This window comes from Pelophylax lessonae (assembly GCF_965119305.1).
Source record: "Pelophylax lessonae genome assembly, chromosome: 1".
NCBI lineage: Eukaryota > Metazoa > Chordata > Amphibia > Anura > Ranidae > Pelophylax > Pelophylax lessonae.
In genome coordinates, this window is record NC_138768.1 from 619,397,414 (window position 1) to 619,420,884 (window position 23,471).

At 39.6% G+C, this 23,471-nt stretch overlaps 1 protein-coding gene across 3 annotated transcripts in view; it reads right to left on the reverse strand.

The window, feature by feature from the left end:
- Positions 1 to 23,471, reverse strand: part of LOC309561575 (bifunctional heparan sulfate N-deacetylase/N-sulfotransferase 4-like) — a 565,820-nt gene that overhangs the window by 69,481 nt on the left and 472,868 nt on the right. For all 3 annotated transcript variants that reach the window (XR_014225581.1, XR_014225582.1, XM_082265564.1), the window contains exon 8: positions 21,657 to 21,753. Coding sequence is in view for 1 of the 3 variants with exons in the window: in XM_082265564.1 (XP_082121690.1) it covers positions 21,657 to 21,753 (97 nt within the window). In the remaining 2 variants the exon portion in view is untranslated. The remainder of the gene's footprint in view (positions 1 to 21,656; positions 21,754 to 23,471) is intronic.

A 23,471-nucleotide genomic window follows, 5' to 3' on the forward strand; every position in this document is an offset into this window, starting at 1 on the left:
TTCAACAGCCGATTCTGAATTTTCATATGACAAACTCCAAAATTTTTCTTGTGCAGAAAAAACAATCGATTTTCATTTATTGTGTACTGTTTTCATATGATTTTTGTACAAGAAAAATCAGAAAAGAAAGACTGCGCATGATCAGAAACGATAAACAACAACAAAAAAGCCTTTGTCGTACGAGAATTTTCGTACAAATTTTCGTCCATCGGTTCCGATATGCTGTGAAACAACAAGGAAAATCGTACGATCGTTGGCCCAATTTTCTTATAGTGTGTATCCCACTTAAGTCCCCTAGCTTATATTATATTTACAAATTACCCACAACAACCATATTTACAATACAATGTAAGATGCAAGTACAATGTTAGGCCTTCAGGTCTGCCCGTGGTGCCTGCTGTGTCCCCACACAAAAGAGGGTCATAGCTTGGGGACAAAGCATTATATCCCCTCTCCTTTCTGTACTGTGGTTAATATAATTCTCCCTAATTGGTCACTGTACCTAGCAAATGTATATTGGGCACAGCCTGATTGGATGAGTCAAAGAAGGCTGCTGTTTACTACACATGTGAAATGTGATCAGGGAAAACAAAAGGCCATCCTTTGAAGTGGAACTAATTACAGTAACACCAACACAACAGTCAATACTTTAAATATATTTCCTTCTAACTGAAATATATTTCTAATTACAATATTATTTACAGTTGTTAATGGAGATTTCACATAAACCCATTATGTAACATGCAGCTCTTTGTTAAACAAACGTCTGTACACTGAGATTTTTGTCTCTAATTTTTCTACCTCTGTACAAAAAAGTGAACAATTATGTTTTTTTTGGTTTTCTTAACTAAAAAAAATATCTGACAAATAAAGAATGATAATTCTATTTTACACAAAAGATAATAGACTCATCATGTCATTTTTAGTTTTCTAAATCATTATTACATACTCATAGATCATTCTCACCTTTGTGGCTCTACGTTCTTTCATTCCATAGCCCACTCTTTACTCTCTATCTGACTCACTTTTTTTAAATTTTTTACCAATCTCGACTAAAGGATTCATCAACCTCAGTCCTTCTACCAGCTCTTAAAATAATAAAACTAACTTACAGCACATGGGTTTAAATGGCCACAGCAGCCATTTTATTTACAAACGAAATTAATAACATTGCATGAACGTAAAAAAAAAAACAATAAAACAATTTTGAAAATGGAACCATGAGGGGATTTTTTTGGGCTGTCCCTAAAAGCACAATTCATAACTAAAATCGCCCAAGTCCTCAGCCACTCCCCAACTTGATTAAAGACATTTTAAACTCACACATTCTTACGTTTTCCCCCAGGTGACCTAGTTCCTGAGAGAACCATAAATAACCATACGATAGATGGGCGCCCTAGTTTTGTAACGATACAAATATTCACTGCCCACCCCAACCCCCCTCCCCCAAAAAAACCTCTGTTAATCACCAAACTGCTGTGACAAAATGTACTTATTTATGTATTTATTTATTTATTTTAAACAAAATAATACCTCCCCACAACCCTTGACATACAATGAACCGCAAATCTAGGGACGGCGGGTGGGAAACATTTCTCTTCACCTAAATTTTCCAGAATGAATATCCAGCATTCCTCACACAAACCACCTTTGCAGCTTCTCCCTTGCCATCTGACCTTCAGCCTCCAAGTGTTACCTACACCTCTTCCACACTGAACTAACATTATTTAAAGTGGTTGTAAAGTCTTGCTTTTTTCGGACCTATTCCGCACTTTATTCATGATGACCCTTCTTCTATTTTCTCATCTCTTGTTCTCACTTTCTTATACAAATAGTTTCCTTAAATTAAGAATTTATTTTGACATTTTACTAAACTTTTGTGTATGGGTAATGCTTGCGCTAGAACAGGGGTCTTCAAACTATGGCCCTCCAGTTGTTCAGGAACTACAATTCCCATCATGCCTATGTCTGTGAATGTCAAAGTTTTACAATGCCTCACGGAATGTGCAGTTCCGCAACAGCTGGAGGGTTGTAGTTTGAGAATCCCTGCACTAGAACATTGGAGTAACTCAAATAAAAAAAAGTGCTTGTGCAATGCTCAACTGTGCACTAACATGGCTATAATCACCACACAGAACATATCAATCAAGCATTAACAATATATAAGGAACTTATTTTGTATTTGCTGGCTTTTGAGATTAAGCGTAGTAACAATAGTCTTCACCCAAAGTGAAAGATGCCTGTGTAAGATTTGCTGCTCGTGTGAATGGTTGCTCGATCAGAGATCTCTTCACAGTGGCTATACAGCAGACAGAGCCAAGCGAAGCTGCGATAAGCAGCCCTAGGCAGCCGGGATGTCAAGGGGACTATCCAATCAGCGTGGCACCGGAGCTTCTTAGCTTAAGAAGCTCACTGACTTCTTCCTGGGCACATGCAGAGAGCAGGAAAAAGATGGCAATGGGGGACACATGGACCTTTCTCCCTCTCCCTCAACGGCAAGAACAGAACAGTCTCCTAGCAGCAAGGATTCGTTCTTACAGAGATCCAAACAGGAGGACAAGCTCTCCACAAAACACCCTGCAGCCTCACCAGGTGCCTCTCCTGCTTCAAAGTGACCTGTAAGTAAGAAACACTACATTGCAATAGGGGACACTGAGACCACTATGGCAGCTCCAGACACACTCTCTGCCTTCCTTACCTCTGATCAGCAAAAATAACTTACAACTGCTTCTTCTCCACCACATTGAAGGTCTCCCACCAAGGACAAAAGTATATTCTACATTCCCCGGCTGAAGTTAAGAAACATCCTCAACAATAGAATATTCCTGTGCCAGCAACAAATGACAGGGACCGCTCTAACCTCCCACGCCCCTATTTTAATGCTTGGAACCCAACCCCCAACCTAGGCTAACCCATTAAGAGGCTCTCATGGGCCCTATCTTGTGCTATGCTTTCAGTTAGGCAACTAATTACATGGCAGCTACCATACTCCCCTAGTGTGGATCCTCTTGCCCCATATCCTAACGTACTAGTTGTTAGATTTTGTTACAGTTCTTGAGGACACCCAGTCCAATTTTTATATCTGTTTGATAAATACTTTGTTGCATACTGTTATCTCATTGATACCTTATTTGTTTTCCAATATCTCTTTTATTATAGTTTTCCACAAAGCAATAATAAACGTTTTATTGAGAAATAGAAAAAGAACAATAACAACAAGTACTGAGATGGCAAAGTCAAATGATACAAGGTAATACAACATAGCACAACAGAGAACATCGTACATTGTACCCATATCCCTTTGTAGTACAAGAAAATGGAACATAATATATCAAATTAGAACGGGGCAAACAAAACCATGTCAACTCAGAGGTACAGTAGAATGGTGTACAAAAGTAACACGGGCACGTGCCCAGGCTCACAACGAGTGAGTGGTAGGTATAAGAGGGCTTCCACATGGGGAAGAAGCACTCTTAAGTGGGATATAGAGAGAAACATAACAAAGAGGAGGATGCGGCGTGACCTGTCCCAACTACCTGTGGACATGTGAAAGGGGCAGTGGGGAGGCAGCAAGAATTATATCTAGACAGGGAACCCCAGGAATGGACCCCCCAGGGGGAACTAGCTGTGTCCGATTCCGTGGGGTGGCCATCCGGAAGTGTTAGCAAACGACTCCCCATTGAATGAAGGTACGTAGGGACAGTGGGAGGTGGGAAGGCGGGTTAGGATGAACAACACAAAGAGACAAACGCGAGGGGCTCGTGACAGAGCATGGGGAAGACGGTGAGGTGGGGAGGAAAGGGACATAGGAGAAGCAAGGAATAGGAGGGAGAATGAGGGCGAATGAAAAAAAGATAAAAAAAAATAAAGGGCAGGGGGGTGAGGAAGGGCAGGCAAAGGGCAGAAGGGAGACAACAGTATGCCAGCTGACGGAGAGAAATGTGGGTGCATTCCCTCAGACTTAGGCTGGGTGACAGAGGTAATCTGCTACCATGTATTAAATCTAACTGGTCATTAGGCGGTGATAATCATCCGAGAAGGAAAAGTCGATCCACCCTCCGCAACCAGTCTGCTACAGTGGGAGGGGAGAGGGAGAGCCAACGGCGGGTGGTACACATTTTGGCAGCAGAGATCATATGGATACCTTATTTTAGGTTGATATTTTTGTTGTATTATATTAACGTTGCATTGCTTCCTATTTGAGCTGTGGTACATCCCTCTGACAGTGTGCACTTCTCCAGAGTATTATATCAATCCCTCTGATACTTCCTCAACCCGTATCGCACAACTTCCCAAATCTAATTTAAGCCTCCCCTACAGTGAATAAGTCTTTTAAAATCACCTCTCTCAATGTGAAGGGCTTGAACAGCCCCTATAAGAGATCTATGCTATGGAAGGAAGCCCTCTCCTAAAGGTGCAACGTATTTACACAGGAAACTCATTTGATGCTCCAAGACCCACGAGTCTCTCATCACAAATTCCCACACTGTTTCTTTGCAAACTCGAAAGAAAAACAAAAGGAATAATGATAGCAATTAAAGATTCGATCACATTTGCATGAAAGGTTTGGAACTCGATCCCAATGGCAGATATATTATTTTGGGATCAGATATAAACCACCAACCCTTTACTTAGGTGTCGGTATATTCACTGAACACTAACCAGAAGAAAGTTTTCCACACCCTAATGAAACACGTTCAGTCTATTCAAGTAGGCCAACTTATTGTATGTGGAGACTTTAATGCAGTCTCAGACTCCTTTATAGACTCCACCAGCATGAGCAGTAACCGCTCTCAAGACCTTTCTCCCTTACTGCATGAGGAGGGACTTTACAATGTATGGAGAATTGTACACGGCTCAGAGAAAGACTTCAATTTCTTCTCTTCTCCCCTCCATGTCTACTCCAGGATTGACATGTTCCTCGTAGACAAACCTACCCTTTTTCAATCGTGAGATGACAACATTGGCAATATCCTATGGTCTCACCATGCTCCGATTTTCCTTCCTTTTAGAGATCAACCAGATTACATCACCTACTAAATTGTGGAGATTGAATACCAGCCTATTACACAACCCTAACTACGAGAAACATGTCAAATCCAAAATAGAAGATTTCTTTGCAAAGAACGAACGTTCAGTGACTAATTCAAACTCCCTGTGGGCAGCCCATAAGGCCTTCATGCCCGGAGTGTTCATCAAATTGAGCTCCCAGAAGAAGCCTAGGAGGACAAAGGTTTTAGCTGATATTACTCAGGCTACAGCAGACCTTGAGACCCAGAATAAACAATGTTTTTCATGCAAAAGGGATAATCAATTGAAAGAGCTCCGACACAAACTCTCCCAATGTTTTGTGTCCCGATTTGACATTCAATTGAAAAAACTTTAATTAAATAAATATGTAGCCAGCAGCAAGGTCGGTCCCTTGTTAGCAGGACAGATAAAAAAAAAACAACCAAAAGAAGAATAGACCACCTGTTGGATACCCTCAACCAAAGACTTACTAATCCACTCCATATAGCTAATCGCTTTGCAGAATACTACGCAGAACTCTATATTTTAGTAACAGCTCAATCAACCCCCCCAAACCAAACTCAAGTACAGTCCTTTCTACAATTACTTTTGCAGAGAAGGCAAGAAAGGAGGAGGAGTGGCCCTGTATGTGAAAGATAGCATTAAATCTAACCTAATACAAGTTGGTGAGGCCAACATAGAGTCAGTTTGGGTTACGTTGCAGTTTGCTAATCATGCAGTAACTTGTGTAGGTGTGATATATAGACCACCTGGTCAAGTTAAAGAACTAGATGATCTACTAGTTGAAGAAATAGCTAAAATGACAATGAAAGGAGAAGTTATCATTATGGGAGATTTCAATCTTCCAGATATAAACTGGAAAACCAAAATAGCAAGTTCTACCAGGAGTACAGATATTCTAAATTCCCTACTGGGGTTGTCTCTGCAACAAGTGGTTGAGGAGCCAACCCGGAGGGAGGCCATTTTGGATTTGGTATTCACAAATGGGGATTCGGTATATGATGTCATTGTAGGCGAAACCTTGGGATCTAGTGATCACCAGTCAGTGTGGTTTAATATAAGAACTGTGAAAGAGTCACACCACACAAAAACAAACATTTTAGATTTTAGAAAAACAGACTTTTCAAAAATGAAATTAGTCATAAATGAGTCCTTTTAGACTGGAACGGATTACATGGAGTCCAGGAGAAATGGGACTACCTAAAAGGTGCATTATTGAAGGCAACAGAAAATTGCATTAGACTTGTCAGTAAAAGCAAAAAAAGGAAGAGACACTGTGGTACTCAGCAGAAGTGGCCCAAATCATTAAAAATAAAAAGCTAGCATTTTGTAATTATAAAAAAACCCAGAGCAATGAAGATAAGGAAATCTACAAGATTAGGCAGAAAGAGGCCAAGCAAGTTATAAGAACTTCTAAAGCGCAGGCAGAAGAAAAACTAGCTCAGTCTATGAAAAAGGGGGATAAGACATTCTTCAGATATATAAATGAAAAAAGGAAATTAAAACAAGGAATAACTAAATTAAAAACAAAGGACGGAAGGTATGTAGAAGAGAATAAAGGGCTAGCTGACTGCCTTAATGAATACTTCTGTTCAGTTTTTACAGAAGAAAAAGAAGGAGAAGGACCTCCACTTGAAAGGATGACTAATGGATCGTTTGATGCATGTGTCTTTACAGAGGAAGACATTCTAAGATTGCTGTCTAAAGTGAAGACAAATAAGTTACAGGGTCCTGATGAGATACACCCAAAATTATTAAAAGAGCTTAGTGGTGAGCTGGCAAAACCATTAACAGATTTATTTAACCAATCATTAGTAACAGGAGTCGTCCCGGAAGATTGGAAATTGGCAAATGTTGTGCCCATTCACAAGAAAGGTAGTAGGGAGGAATCGAGCAACTATAGACCAGTGAGTCTGACATCAATAGTAGGCAAATTAATGGAAACCCTATTAAAGGATAGGATTGTGGAACATCTTAAATCCCATGGATTGCAAGATGAAAAACAACATGGGTTTACTTCAGGGAGATCATGTCAAACAAATCTTATAGATTTTTTTGACTGGGTGACTAAAATAATAGACGGTGGAGGTGCAGTAGACATTGCATATCTAGATTTTAGTAAGGCTTTTGACACTGTCCCACATAGAAGACTTATCAATAAACTGCAGTCATTGAGCATGGACTCCCATATTGTTGAGTGGATTAGGCAGTGGCTGAGTGACAGACAACAGAGGGTTGTAGTCAATGGAGAACATTCAGAACAAGGTCATGTTACCAGTGGGGTACCTCAGGGATCTGTACTGGGACCAATTTTGTTTAATATCTTCATAAGTGATATTGCAAAAGGCCTCGATGGTAAGGTTTGTCTTTTTGCTGATGACACAAAGATATGTAACAGGGTTGATGTTCCTAGAGGGAAACGCCAAATGGAAAAGGATTTAGGAAAACTAGAAGAATGGTCAGAACTCTGGTAACTGAAATTTAATGTGGATAAGTGCAAGATAATGCACCTGGGGCGTAAAAACCCAAGGGCAGAATATAGAATATTTGACACAGTCCTGACCTCAGTATCTGAGGAAAGGGATTTAGGAGTAATTATTTCAGAAGACTTAAAGGTGGGAAGACAATGTAATAGAGCAGCACGAAATGCCAGCAGAATGCTTGGATGTATAGGGAGAGGTATAAGCAGTAGAAAGAGAGAAGTGCTTATGCCGCTGTACAGAACACTGGTGAGACCTCACTTGGAGTATTGTGCGCAGTACTGGAGGCCATATCTCCAGAAGGATACAGATACTCTAGAGAGAGTTCAGAGAAGAGCTACTAAACTAGTACATGAACTGCAGGAAAAAACTTACCAGGAAAGGTTAAAGGACCTTAACATGTATAGCTTGCAAGAAAGAAGAGACAGAGGGGATATGATATGAACTTTTAAATACATAAAGGGAATCAACTCGGTAAAGGATGAGAGCATATTTAAAAGAAGAAAAACTACCACAAGAGGACACAGTTTTAAATTAGAGGGGCAAAGGTTTAAAAGTAATATGAGAAAGTATTACTTTACTGAGAGAGTAGTGGATGCATGGAATAACCTTCCTGCAGAAGTGGTAGCTGCAAATACAGTGAAGGAGTTTAAGCATGCATGGGATAGGCATAAGGCTATCCTTCATATAAGATAGGGCCAGGGACTATTCATAGGATTCAGATATATTGGGCAGACTAGATGGGCCAAATGGTTCTTATCTGCCGACACATTCTATGTTTCTATGTTTTGTTTCCCCAGGTGTCGCCTACAGAACTCTCCAAAATTACCACTAAGTTCTCCACCCATAAAATTCTAAAAGCAATTTCCACGCTCCCTACATATAAAGCGCCGGAACTGGATGGCTTTAGTAACGAGTATTACAAAAAATTCAGAAATTTCCTATCACCATACTTACAACAGGTGTACAACTCTGTAGCGGAATTTGTTTCCTTTCCCAAGGAAGCACTTGGAGTACTAATAGTCACCCTGTCCAAACCAGGAAAATCACCTGATCACCCTGCCAACTATCGTCCCATTTCACTTCTTAACACAGACATAAAAATTTATTCTAAAATCATTGCTTTGAGACTAGAGACCATCATCCCCAACTTGATACACCCTGACCAAGTAGGCTTCGTAAAGGGCCACCAAACATCAGATGATACCAGACGTACCGTAGAGCTGCTTCAATGGGCCTTGCTCTATCGCACGCCTTCTCTGCTTCTATCTTTGAACATGGAGAAGGCATTCTATTGAGTTCTCTGGATGTACCTGAGGGAAGTTCTCCAGGTTTTTGGTTTAATGGGCTATTTTGACTCTATTAGAGCTCTATACTCCAACCCCTGTGCTAAGGTTTACTCCTCAGGCGTTCTTTCAGAGGCTTTCAATATCACTAATGGCACCAGGCAAGGCTGCCCCATGTCCCTCATTATTTTTGCCCTCATAAGGGAACCTCTTGCTCAAGCCATTTGGAATCACCCCAGGATCTCAGGGATTAAAATCGGGCATACTGAACATAAAATAGGCCTGTGTGCTGATTATGTTATTATATCTCTCTCAAACCCTATCTCCTCTCTCCCTGCAGTTTTAAACCTACTACAAGAGTTTAGAACACTTTTGCTTTATAAATTTAACACCTCAAAGTTTCAGATGCTCCCCATCTATTTATTAAAAAAAAAAAACAGAACCATCTTTCAGAATCCTCCAGCTTCTCCTGGGCCCCAAAATCAGGTATAAAATGCCTTGGAATTCAGCTGACCTCTCCTAGCTCCAAAATAGTTAGCACAAACTATGAAACATTATTACGGTCCATACAACATCAAACGCAAGAACTCTCCAAGTCACAAATCTCTTGGGCAGTTTGAGCAGCTGTCGCCAAAATGATCATTCTACCAACCATTCTCTACCATTTCTGTACGTTGCCTATTCCATTCCCCAGCTCATACCTACAGAACATACAAGCTACCTTGAACAACTTTATTTGGGGGAAAAAGAGAAGCCGCTTCCGTAACAGCATCTTATACAGATCTAAAACCACCACTGGCATGGGAGCTCCTAACCTGAAATGCTACTGCAACGCAGTAATCCTGGACCAATCCTTTGCATGGTGGTCACCTCCCAGACATAAACTATGGGCCTCTATAGAAAAATCTATCATTGGATGTCCACTCAGAAGTCTCCTGGGTGCACTTCTTCTTGGCCTCATCCCCCTCCCCCCACTATCCCCCTTTTACAATATCAAAGCGACTCTCTCCTTCTGAAGTAATTCTCGATCCGACTTTTTAAAAAAATCCCCTATTGACTTTCATATTCTCCCACTCTCTACACTGGAATTCTTTACCAAAGATCTATCTCTAAATGAATGGTCAAAAGCGGGTATCCCCTCAGTCGGACAACTTCTGGACAACTTCAACCTGTTCTTATATGAATCCCTGCAACAGCACTACTGCCTCCCTCATAGTGATTGTTATAAGTATCTACATATCGACATATCATGGGTCCTATCCTCACATCAGTCATCTCCGTTCTGCATAAAATCCTATCCTTCTACAACTCTACTACCACAAACAAAAAAGACATCACTTATTTCTACCGGCTACCAATGGCATCCCTTCTCATGAGAAAATCAAATCAATGAAGAAATGGCAATCTGATCTCTCTTGTACTTTCAGCCACTCACAATGGTTCAACGCAACTAACAACCTGCTAAAAGTCTCCTATTGCACAACGCATTGGGAATCACACCTAAAGCTCTTACACCATTGGTATTTTACTCCTCTCTGAATATCTAAATTCTCCAAACATACCTCACCAAATTGCTGGAGAAATTGTGATGAAATAGACTCCCTTCCTCATATCTGGTGGTTCTGCCCCCAAACTCCTAACTTTATGGGAAAAAGTATTATCTCATCAGTCATCAGCATCAAACGATCTCTAGGCCCTGCCATAGCTCTTCTACTACTAAACTTTGAACAATGGCCCAAAATCCATCTGCCCTTCCTGATCCACTGCATGACTGCAGCCAAGAAATCTATTGCCCTGAAATGGAAACAGCCAGACCCTCTGGAGTTAAATTCCTTTTTGACACAACTCAACACCCAGGCCAAATTTGAACTCATGCTCGCTGTCAAAAATTGCAAAAGCCAAGCGTTTTGTACACAGTGGTCAGCATGGCTCCGCCACTTTCTTTGTTATGCTCATCTGTAACAGTGACACGAGAACCCCCTAGGTACCCCAGGGATGTCACTCTTGTTGATTCAGCTGCTCATTTTACCGTTAAATCATAGTTATCTTTTCTTTTTCAAGGGATGTACCCAGCAAATGTTTTCTGCTTTTAATTTCCTATAGTACTACATGTACAATTCTGTAGCACTTTGGTTACTATTATTTTGTTGTTCCATGTACTATCATATCCCAATGTATGTCATTACCTTTGAAATCCAAATAAACACAATTGGAAAAAAAAAAAAAAGAGCCCACCACTTGGGCAAAAGACCAGTAGAAGTGATATAGAGATGAGCAGGTCCTTATGAGTTGATCCTTACAAATAAATGATATTGAATATGATTTGAGTGTAGGTCTAAAAATTCCCTTTTTTCAAAAATGTTAAAGGTTTTAAATTTTTAAGTTGTTTCTTTCTGATAAACTTATCATTTTTGCTCATGACAACACAAACCCAACAATAAGATATTATTGTGTAGATAATCATGTAGTGGATATGGAAAAAATGCTTGCAAGTTAACAGCTCATAGGTTACAAATTAATGTCATGCACTACAGTCCATTATTTATTAGAATAGATAAGATGTTACACAGTAATAGAGATTTAGGGTCACAAATGTTTCAGGAGGCATATTAACAGGAAATGTAATATTTTTGCATAATGTATTCAGGTGCTATAGGCTAAACACCTTCAGTTGTGACTTCTAAATTTAGATTCATACTCATTTTTAGATTCATACTCAGTCCTATGCAAAGCAAAATTAAACTGGATGCTCAGAATCACGCTGTGTAAAGTAATGTAGTCATGTACTGTTTTAATAAATAGATAAACAGTAACCTAAACAGATTATTGATGACTTTAGAAGGTAATAAACAAAGAAAAATAAGGGGCGTGGCCTGGCCACTGCTGAAGATGGCCGCTTGAGTCTTCTGCTCTGCTCCTTCACACCACAGACAAGCATCTCCAAGCTCTCTTTATCCGGCATCCACCCTCTAAAAGGAGGGATATATATCCAGGGCACCCCCCGGACTATGACCTGGAAGAAATCTCAGCCCAAGGGACCCTACAGACTCTTAGACTTTTACATGCGGCCCGCACAGCAGGGACAACAACATGGCGCCGGCCAGAAAAGAGGAGATCCGGAGCAGCCGCCAGAACAGCTTATTACAGCTGCAGCCTCTCCCTCTGACATGGAGGTCATGGCAGATTGCCTCACTGAGCAGATCACCTCTCCAGGAGACACAAGTAAGAGACTAGCAGATCCACCTGTTCACTTCCTTGACAAACAGTTTCAGGTGAAGACACAATATGTCACTGGGACCTGTAGTTCCACAGCAGACCTGTCAGCCACACAGTACCTTGAAGCATACCCTACTACTGATAACCCGGCATCAGAGCATTTCCTTAAAGCCATGCTATTATCTTTACAGGCTGATCTCCCCCCAGGAATTAAATGTCTCCATAAATCAATTGCAAGACAGCCTTAACTCTGTAGAGAAGTGTACTGACCATATTGAACAGCATTTATCTGAAGCTACTAAAGCCCATAATGCTATTGTGGACATACAAGATGACCAAGCCACTGCTATTCACATGCACGGTTTAAAAGTCGCAGATCTTGAAGATAAGTTGAGACAGTGAAATATTAAGATTAGGGGGGTCCCTGAATCCCTCGCCACCCCTGAAATAGTGCCGTATCTACACCAGCTTTTTCACAAGCTTGTTCCGTTACTAACAATGAATGACACGCACTTTGACTGTGTGCACAGGATCCGCAAACTATAACACTTGCCAGCCTCTGTCCCCAGAGACATTCTAGTAAAAAATGCACTTCTTTCATGCCAAAGAGGATATCATGTCTGCAGGGAGGGCCTCACATTCCTTACTGGAACCTTTTACCAAGGTATCACTCTAAAATGGCATATCAGCTGCTACCTCCCAAGTACGCAAGCCCTTTGCTGTTGTCACCACAGTATTGAATGAGCATAAAATAACCTATAAATGAGGCCATCGGACAAAGCTGCTGGTAACTTACTGCAATCAACAAGTCACCATATTAATCTGTAAGGAGGATGTAAAAAGCTCAACAATTGGGGTTTAATTTCACAAGTACCTACACCCACCTTCAATGTGAGGCCATCCTCTAGGATCTCCAATCCTTGGGACTAACAGGCTTTGCCATAACTATGGTGTGCCTACATATTCTATCCTCTCTGCCATGGACATACATACCTAAGGCTGGATATTATTTCTCTTTATTGTTTGATTTCGTACTGGAGGAGTGAAAGCCCCTATGATTTCCCTTCCACGTTCCACTGCTCAAGCATGCTAAGCACATTCCTTGTTTCTCGTTCATTCGCATCTTTGTTCTATATAAGCCAATATCTAGTTTTCTGGTTTATAATTGCATTCAGATTTGATTTATTGTTGTATGCATAGATCAAGACCTCTACAACATACTGTAAAGAGTCTTGACCTGCTCATACCTATTTTTGTTTATAGCATTGCCTTAGCAACATGTTCACTCCTCCCCTCAACCTCTGTCTTTTCCTTTGTAGTCAGAGCTTGTCCATCTTAGTACCACTACATCACTTACTCCCATATTCATTTTGACTTGGGACATGATGCTCACAATTGTCTCCTTGAATGCCTCAACAGCCCCTTTAAATGCTCACTTCTCTGGAGAGAAGCTATCTTCCAGAAGGCATTCAGGAGATACACTTCTCAGAACATAAATTCCCCCAATGCCCCCACAAATTATGTCCCCACTGTTTTCAGGGACGGGCTGACAAAAAAGCGAGGGGAGCCATGATCGTGGTGCGATCCTCTGTATCTTTCACTCTCACCCATCCTGATAAGGATCCCTCAGGCAGATACTTAATCCTGTCAGCCACCTTCAATATCTACTCTTTCATCATCGTGAATATTTACACACCCAACGTCCACCAGAAATCTTTTTATAAGACCATTTTGCAAAAAATCCAACACTACCCTTAAGATCAAATTATAATATGTGGTGAAGTTGTAGATTCCCAGTTGGATTCATCTAATACAAAGCATAGGAAATCCACAGCTCTATCCTCATTGCTCTCCCTTGAGGACCTCTACGACCCCTGGAGGTGACAACACAGTACTAAGAGGGACAATTTTTTCTATTCGAATACCTAAAGATCGTATTCTAGGATTGACCTGTTCTTGATCTCCAAAGCCCTGTTACAAAAAATCTCTCAGTTCACAATCGGACTTATAATGTGTTTGGACAAGGCCCCAGTATCCAGTCCCCCTCTGCTCCCAAACATACTATGTGGTGCATGAATACCTCAATCATCAGCGATGCTGAGACTCGAGATCAGGTTGGATCAGAGATATTTTCTTTCTTTGCCTCTAATACAGGCAGAGAAGGCGTTTGATAGGGTCAACTGGTTATATTTAGACTACAGTTGTAGTCATACGTTTACATACCCTGGCAGAATGTATGATTTCTTGGCCATTTTTCCGAGAATTTGAATGATAACACAAACACTTTTCTTTTACTCATGGTTAGTGTTTTTGCTGAAGCCATTTATTATCAATCAACTGTGTTTACTCTTTTTAAATCATAATGACAACAGAAACTGCAATGCATGCAGGGAATCCAGGAAGTTGCGGAAAGAGATTGGAAATTTACATTGGATTGTCAAATATAACTATTGCTTGTATATCTACTGCAATTCTGATGTTATAGAATTAAACTGTATGCTGTGACCATAGATTCATTTTAAGGTTTTAATGCATAGCAAAAAAATGAAACAAACTAATTCCTAGAAGCATGTAATTTGAAACAGTTAACAAAGTAAGGCTTTCAAATAACATTTTTTAATTACATGCATCTCCCTGGTACATAGCATTACAATAAAGAAAAAAATCAACATCTGCTACTTGATTGTTCCTAAAATATTTTAGAGATACTTTTTTTTTCACATTATCATGTATCTCATCACCAGGACATCTTAATGTTGTCACTGCAAGTTCTAAAAACTCCAATTTTCATAATGTGCATGTAGTTTGAAGGATTGTCATATTTTTATAGTGTTGCCAACTAGGCAATTTTCAAAAGGGAAAACTGTTTAAAAAACCCAAAAGCTGTCTTTTTATTTTTTTATTTTGTCTAATTAATTGCGCTTTATTACTTATTTCGTTTTATAGTTTCATAGTTGGCAAGGTTCAATAAAGACACCAGTCCATTAAGTTCAACCTGTGTGGGTGTGTGTATGTATTTTCCATATTCCTGTAGACTGTGTTCCCTAAGATGCCCATCTAAAAGCTTTTAAAAATAATTGACACTGCCCGCTGAAACCACCAATTGTGAAAGGGAATTCCACGTCCTTACTGCACTAACAGTTAAAAAAAACCCCTGAAAAGTATAAAGTTACACAGCTTCTAGTCCAACTTCATTGAGTGGCCACATGTCTTCCTGAGCAACTTAAGACTGAATAGTTTCCTCCCTATGCTAGAATCATCATTAGATATTTGTATATTGCAATCATATCTTTTCTTAAGCATTTATTCTCCAGCGAAAATAGGTTTAATGTGTACCTGTTCCTCATACCTAAGATCCTCCAACTCACTTAGTTTTCTTGCCCTTCACTTTTATCTGTATATTCTTTTTAATGCATGCTATTAGTCTACTGGCCTTGCTTGCTGCAGCTTGGCGTTACATGCTATTGCTGAGTCTGTTCCCAGATTCTTTTCGATCCTTCATTGCCCCAGTTTTGTTGCTAGCGTGTAATCTGAATCCATATTTTTAGCCCCCAAGTGCTTTACTTTACTTTTTCCCACATTGAACCTTATTTGCTATGTAGTTAGCAGCTCCTCTTTTTTATTGAGGTCTTCTTGCAAAATTGCTTTATTCTGTTGTCAGGTTATTACCCTGCTTAGCTTCAAATCATCATCACACAATGAGATAGACCTATTTTTACAAACTTCTATATCATTTATTAACAAGCTAAACAGAATTGTTCCCAGGGCCAAACTCTGGGGACCCTCGCTCACAACTCCAGGCCATTCTGAATATATACTATCTGGATGTACTCCTGTAAGCAATAAGGGTTTTTTAAATTAAGCGTTTATGTGGTACTGTGTCAAATGCTTTTGGCAAACTTCATGAACACTACAGCCAGAGGCTTAAATCCAGAGGCAGCTCACTTGCTTATACAATTTTAATAGGTTGGTCTAGCAGGAATGATCCTTTATAAATCCATGCTGGTTACTACTAATGATACTATTTTCATCTGCATATGCTTGGATATAGTTTCCTTGTCATCCCCTCTAAAAGTTTACATACTATTGATGTTAGGCTGACTGACCTGTAGTTTCAAGGTATAAATCTTGGCTCTTTCTTGAATATTGGTACCATGTTAGCTTTTAACCAATCAGCTGGTACCATTCCAGTCAAAAAGCTGTCCTTAACCACCTGCCACCCAAGCGAGTTCTGTCATTTCTCTCCTACATATAAAAATAATTTTTGTATAATTTATTTATTTATTTATTTGCAGAGACCTTAGGGAAGAATAAAATTGGTGGTCTGTGCCATTTTGTTATGTCACATGGTATTTGTCCAGCCATTTTTCAAACGCTAGTTAAAAAAAAAAAACTTTCATGAATTAAAAAAAAAAAAAAACATAATATTTACCCTAATTTTTTGTATGATGTTACACTAAGTGAATAGATACCAAACATGTCACACATTAAGCTCTGGTAAACTGCCGCCATGGCGAATTCATTCTCCTGCTCCCTGACTGCACAGGAGAAAACAGAAAATCCCCAGAGGGTGGCTGGAGGGGGGACGTCCTCTCCCGCCGGCTGTTAAAGCAATCAAGCCACTATGATGGCTTTTACAATGAAGGGAACCGCTGGCTGAAAAAAAAATCTGGATTATGCCTGTAGCGGCAGGCATCACCCAGATATCTTCACTCAAAGTAAATGACTTCATATAACGTCTACCCCGGGGAAGTGGTAAAGTTTAGGAATATTGGTCTAGCAGTTACCTGGCTAAGTTCTTTGAGAACTCCTACGTGTAAGCCATATAGTCCTGGTGATTTGTTCACATAAAAGGAAAAGTTCACCTTTAGTAACATGTTACACCCATATTTAGGATGTAACAAGCAGCACATTACTAGCAGCCCCCGCAAACCCCTTTCCCTAAGTTTCTGTTGTGACAGTGGGCCTGAGATCTTCTCCCTGCACCCACTCTCATAAGTAAAAAAATTGTGGTAGTGTAGGGTTCCGCCCACCCGGCTACGTCATTTATTCACAGAGTTTTGTGGAGAACTTTATCTACAGTCAGCTATTGCAGCTGGCGGCTTGTAGTGAATGAATGAATCAATCAATGAATTACCAAGGCACTGATGAGCGCTTTAGATGAGGCTGGACATTTCTCCTATGATCTGCTGATCACCCATGATCTGCAATGCTTTAGGCTTGTAAAAAAAGGTTAATCAAAAATGTGCATTTTTTTTTTTTTTTTAAGGTCAACGTAACCTTAACATTTTTAAAGTCTTTTTAGAACACTGGCTTACATTAGCCAAAAAAGCACAACCTGTGCTGTGTTGCTAACAATATCATTGTGTCTCTTATTCCCCTTCTTCTCCTTAGAGAAGGGGGTATAATAGACAAGACATGATTTTATTTCATAGCTCATAAATAATGTTATTTCATGATTACTACAGTATGCATCATACATTTTGACATTGTCACTGTCTGGCAATGATATATCATTGTCCACAATGGGCAAACCACACAAAATTGATATTTGAGCCCTGGGTATATTAGTTACCCACTGGCATTTTATACTTCATGGGGGCTATAGCAATAGGATTTCCCTCTTGGCCATCTGCCACATTTGCTTTTGGATTTCACAATAAATAATTATTAATATAAATGTAATTCAGACTGAAGCAGGAGGACACGTGAGGATCCACGAGGAAGCAAAAAAAGGTACAGAGAAACTGTGGATGGATGCATTATGACAAAATTCAGTATTGGTTCATCTGACTATTTAATAACTAGAATATAAGAAAATATAAAGTACATACAATTTAAATCTACAGCTTTCCCTAAAGGTATACCTATAAATGGTGATCAGCCCAAAAATGTGGCCTGAGTAATGTGATGCAGCCATTACTAGAGTGTATGTATGTAGAAGAAGTGGTTGCAGCTGATCAGCAGTACTGAAATGCAGCAAAATATTTTTTTGAAAAAAAAAATGGCAGTTTAAAATGATATATAGTTCTTTAGGACATTACATAGGGTTGATCCACTAGTTTTAGAGTGACAGGTAATAGGTGTACAATGTGAACGCATATCTCTGTGTCCCAAAACATGGAGTGGATAAGGAGTGGCCTACATATCTCCACCACACCACACACACTGATGCATTTCTCCCCTGCCACTGGGGCTTAGTCATAGGGTGGGAGAATAGAGCAGGATGAAAGCTTTTATGCTTTATTAGCTGCAGGGGGAGGATAGTGATAAAAGGTTAAAAACAGAGGGCAACTATCAAAGAGCAATGAGAATTAAAGCTGTGGTGGCAAAAACAAAAAAAAAAAAGTGTATAAAACATGTAAGCAACAAATATGACATGTCATTTAACACTAAAAAAGCACTATTTGGACACTGATTTATCTATTACTGCCAATATAGCCTCTCACAATAGGAGTTCAATTTCTATGGAATAGGACTTTAATTACTTTTTGCCTGATTCATGACATGAGTTCATTAGATTCTCATGAGTTTTCTGGCATATTGGTTTCAGATAAGACTAAGGTCCTGGAAATTTCACATACACGAAATTTCAGATTCTGATTTTTACCCTATCCAGCCATGAGGTGAAAAACTGGACCTGTTTTAGAAGCTTGTCGAACAGGACCTTATCACTGTAACGTCAAAACATCTTTTACATATCCCCATTCCAATTTGACAAAACGGAAATGGACTGGACTTTTAAAAGAAGATCCAAACATTCCAATCAAAGTGGATTAGGGAGAAGCAGTCTTAGTTCTTAACATCATTGATTATTATGAAAAGGCATTTTGTCAACTGTCAAATGCTCAGTTATCCCCCCCCCCTTTCCCTTCTTCCCATTCTGATTCTCCTTTTTTTTTCAATTTTATACAATGAGCACATTACATGGCTATACATATAATAGGATTGCTCTTACTCCTTTTTCTCAGGTTGACAATTTCTCATATGCCCACTGGTATTCTCTCCCCAATCCCTGTTATGTTCCCTTGAACGGGGGGACACAAAATGGTTTCAATTTCAACTATCATTTTAAGTTGTTCATTTTTTTTTCTCGGTCACTTCTCAACATTTTTTAACACAACATCTTATTTTTCTCCGATAAGGATTTATTTCCGCTCTTTATTTATTTTTAGACCCTTCTTATTAGTCACCTTTTTCATTATTGTTTAACTTTGACTTATCTCTTTTTTATCATTTGTTTTTGTTCTCATTAGGATTCTTTATTTTATGATCTCACTTTTCATTTATTTTGTTTTTTTTTTTCATTGTGGTTTATAACAACATTCTCTCATATCTGTTGCTTATACATTTTTATACACTCTTTTTCCCCACTACAGTTTTAATTCTGATTGCTTTTAGCCAGTTGGCACCTGTTTTTCCCAGGTAACTGTTTTTGACAGGAAACTGTTGCTGTGTTCCCTATAAATACCTAATCATGTGCGAGAAAACTAGCAAAAAATATTGATTTTTCCTAGCATCTGATTGGATGGTTGAATATTCACTTTGAAATGTTAACAGTTTTCTCAACAACTTCATAGCCTTTCAGTAAGAGCCCATTCAGACTAGCGCGACTTGTCAGGCGACTTGTCAGCCTGACAAGTCGCAGTAGGTCGCGGCCCATTGAGTAGTACAGGACCCATTCTAATAGGAGCGACACAAGTCGCTCCGACTTAGAAAAAGGGTCCTGTACTACTTTGGGGCGACTTGGGAGCGACTTGCATAGACTTCCATTATGTGAAGTCCCTGCAAGTCGCGCCGAAGTTGCGGTGCACGCGACTTCACAGGTCGCTCCCCGAAGTCGGATCGCCTCAGTGTGAACCGGCTCTTAAGGTTTACATGAACTTTATTTATTTATTAATAATTAGGTAATTAATTCTGGCCATTATTTTGTCCCCTGTTACAGAAGATCCTATATATGCTCATTCTCCAGAAGCAGGGATCCTTGCTGCCACAGAATCTGAATTCCTAGAAATGTTTTGAGGCAACAAAAAGCCTCTTTATCAAGAGATAAATAAAGTTGTTGTGTGTTACCATTGATGAGGGATCTTCATGGCCTCTAAAATGAGTTATGCTGCTCTAAAAAAACTTTCACCTTTGCACCTTTGGCTTTATAACATGGTTTATAGCAATTGCTATGCCACTAGGCTGTAGTTTTAATGCCTCAGTATGCAATGTCTATCCAAAGTCATGCTGTTTGGAACCTGTATACTTTTTTATAAAATTATTTTGATGACATCATGGGTTTACATTTCCATTTGTCTATTATTTGGTTGTTTATTTGGCTGATGTTATAAATGTTACACTTGCCTTTTATTTTCATTTGCCCAAATGATAAATATATCCTTTACCTTCAATAAAGGTAGGGAAGTGGTTGATAAGGGCTCCTATTATACCCCAATCAATGTGCTCTGAAAGTGCTGCCATCTTGTTTTTGGCAGAGAGCAGTCTCCAGTCCTATCCATGCATGGTGTCCATATGCAGTTAGAGGCTTATGGAAACAAAGCTTTGCCAACGCAACTTGTGATCCCCATGCAAATTGGCAGCTGCTTTGCTAAACTTTTGGCTCAGCGACCCACTTGACATTCACAGAAGAAAGAAAGCTGGTATTGCTGCTATGTTTAAATTGTCTGGAGCGATCAACTGGCACTGGCAGTAGCTCATGTAAACACAGAAATGGCAGTTCTGAGCTCACGGTTCCCCTTCACATTCTCAAGTCAGGTTAGAGGAACTAAGAATCTGACAATTCCTTTAAGTGCTGGATTCCTGTAACATTTGCACGATATAGTATATATCAGGAAGATTACAGAACAAAATTTCACAAGAATAGGCACTTAGTTAAATGCATCAATTAAAGCATATTAAGACATTTTAATGTGGTGATGGGGTCTTTTTAAAATTTCTTTGTATTGGTTTATTATTACAACCCATAAGTAATTTAAAGCATCAAGCACCCTACATATTATTTATTTATCACAGGTATTTTTATAGTGTAGAAAATGTACACAGCACTTTATATACAGCATATTTACATTAGTTCCTGCCATCAAGGAGCGTACAATCTAAGTTCCCTATCTCACAAACATACATGCTAGAATCAATTTAGACATGAGACAATTAACCTACCAGCAGGTCTTTGGATTGTGGAAGAAAACCAGAGTATGCTGACAAAACCCATGCAAGCACAGAGAGAAGATACTTTGATGCCTAATTCTAATTGAAAGCTAGTGGGCAAATATATGTAGGATATTGCAAAGCATCAGAGATCAGCCTCCCATAAATTCCCAAGTTTATTATTCCTATCCATTGGCGAGATTCAGGTGTTCACACTGACTTTTTATGTGTTCGATCCTCTTCAGTTGCTTTCACCATTATGTAAAATAGATAAATAATCCAACAGGGAGAGGGGAGACAGACGCATAATGACTATGATGATGGTGTGTAAACCAAAAGACCCAAGTGAAGATTTTATTAGAGTGCCCCAGAGATATAAAAAATTGTTGAAGTACAGCTTTTATCATAAAAAATAACAGTTTTAAATGAACTGATAATTTAACAAACTTATGTCAGAATATTGAAACTAGTTTGATTTGAAGTTACCCACCAGTCTTCTGAGGTCCTACCACAAGAAATTTTGGTAAACGATCACAGGTTTTATCTCTAGACCAGATATCTCTGTGTCTTCTATCATCACATGGATTCTGTTGAAACAAAAAGTAAATTTTTGTAGTTTGAGTGCACATTCTTATGTATATGATAACTTTTTTTATATTATTTATATATACAGGTACATTTTTAGTGAAATGCAAGTTTTAAAGAAAAACACAAGCCAGGTATTCAGAAAACACAAGCCAGGTATGCTACAGAAGTTGCAAAAATGTTAGCAAACTTTATTGTGGATTCCTAAGTATTGGCATACTTAGTGTGGTACAGGGGTTGAACACTCTGAGTTTGTTGCAGCCACGTGACATTTAATTTTTTGTATGTGTTGCATGGTGCTGCTTGCCCAAGATATTTGCACTGCAGTGCATTTCTGCCTTCCCAGTGACGATTTGACCTTTTATTCTTTCCCATGACACAGCTGATGAAGGAGTTCCCCTCTCTCAACCATCACTACTTCCAAGATCTGTGAACTGCTGCTGCATCTTGTGAGAGAATATAAGATTGGAAAGTATTTCTATGGGGTGGATGAATCATTTATTGGTTGATCTCTACAAAGGTCTGTGCATTGTACACTCCTGGTTTGTGCACTCTGTGTGTTAGACACTCCTGGCCCCTGAATGTATGTGTATTCTGCACTCTTAAGCCCTGACCATCCTATGTCACACACTCCTAAACCCTGCACTGTGTGCATTATGCATTCCTGAGCCCTGCACTCTCTTCATTATGCATTCCTGTGTCCTACACTCTTTATATAATGCACTCCTGGCCTCTAGCATTCTCTGCATCATACACTGCTGAGTCCCACACTCTCTGCATTATGCATTCTAAGCCCTGCATTGTCTGTGGTATGCATTGCTGAGTCCTGCACTCTGTGTTATGCACTCCTGAGCTTTGCACCCTCAGCATTCCTCACTCCTGACCCCTGCACTCTGTGTGTTACACACTTCTGACCCCTACATTATTTTCACTATGCACTCCTGAGCCCAGTGGTCTCTGTATTCCCTGTGGCCCCTGCATTCTGTGCGCTATACACCTCTGAGCCCTGTTCTCTGAGAGTTATGCACTCCTGACCACTGCAGGCTCTCTGCTAGGCACTTCTGGTCCCTGCATTCAGTGTGTTATGCTTTTCTGAACCTTGCACACAGTGTGTTACTCACTCCTGACCTAAACACTCTGCAGTCCTGAGCCCTGTATTCTGTGTGTTACACACTCATGAGCCCTGCCTTTTCTGCTTAATGCACTTACAACCCCTGTAATCTGTTCATTACACACTCTGTGTTATGCATTCCACTCTCTGCATTATGCATTCTGAGTCCTGCACTCTCTGTGTTATGCATTTTGATCCTTGCAATCTCTGTGTTATGCAAATCTCACCCCTGTACTTTGTGCATCACACACTACTGGCCTCTGCACTCTCTGCATTAGGCACTCTGTACCCTGCACTCTGTCTGTTAGGCACCCATGGCTTTAGCATTCTGTGGATTACACATTTCTGACCCATTCACACTGGGGTTGATTTACTAAAGGCAAATTGATTGTGTACTTTGCAAGTGCAGTTGCTCCAGAGCTTTTTTACGAAGACATTGGTGCTCTGCTAACTTAAGTTTCCAGAAATTTTACATCTCTATGAATACAATCAGCAAACTTTACCTATGATGGCAAAATTAGAGGACAATTTTGCAGAGATTTAGGCAAAGTCAAAATGAGTAGTTTTACCTTTAAAATAATGTTATCATAATTGTGGTGCTCATCCTTA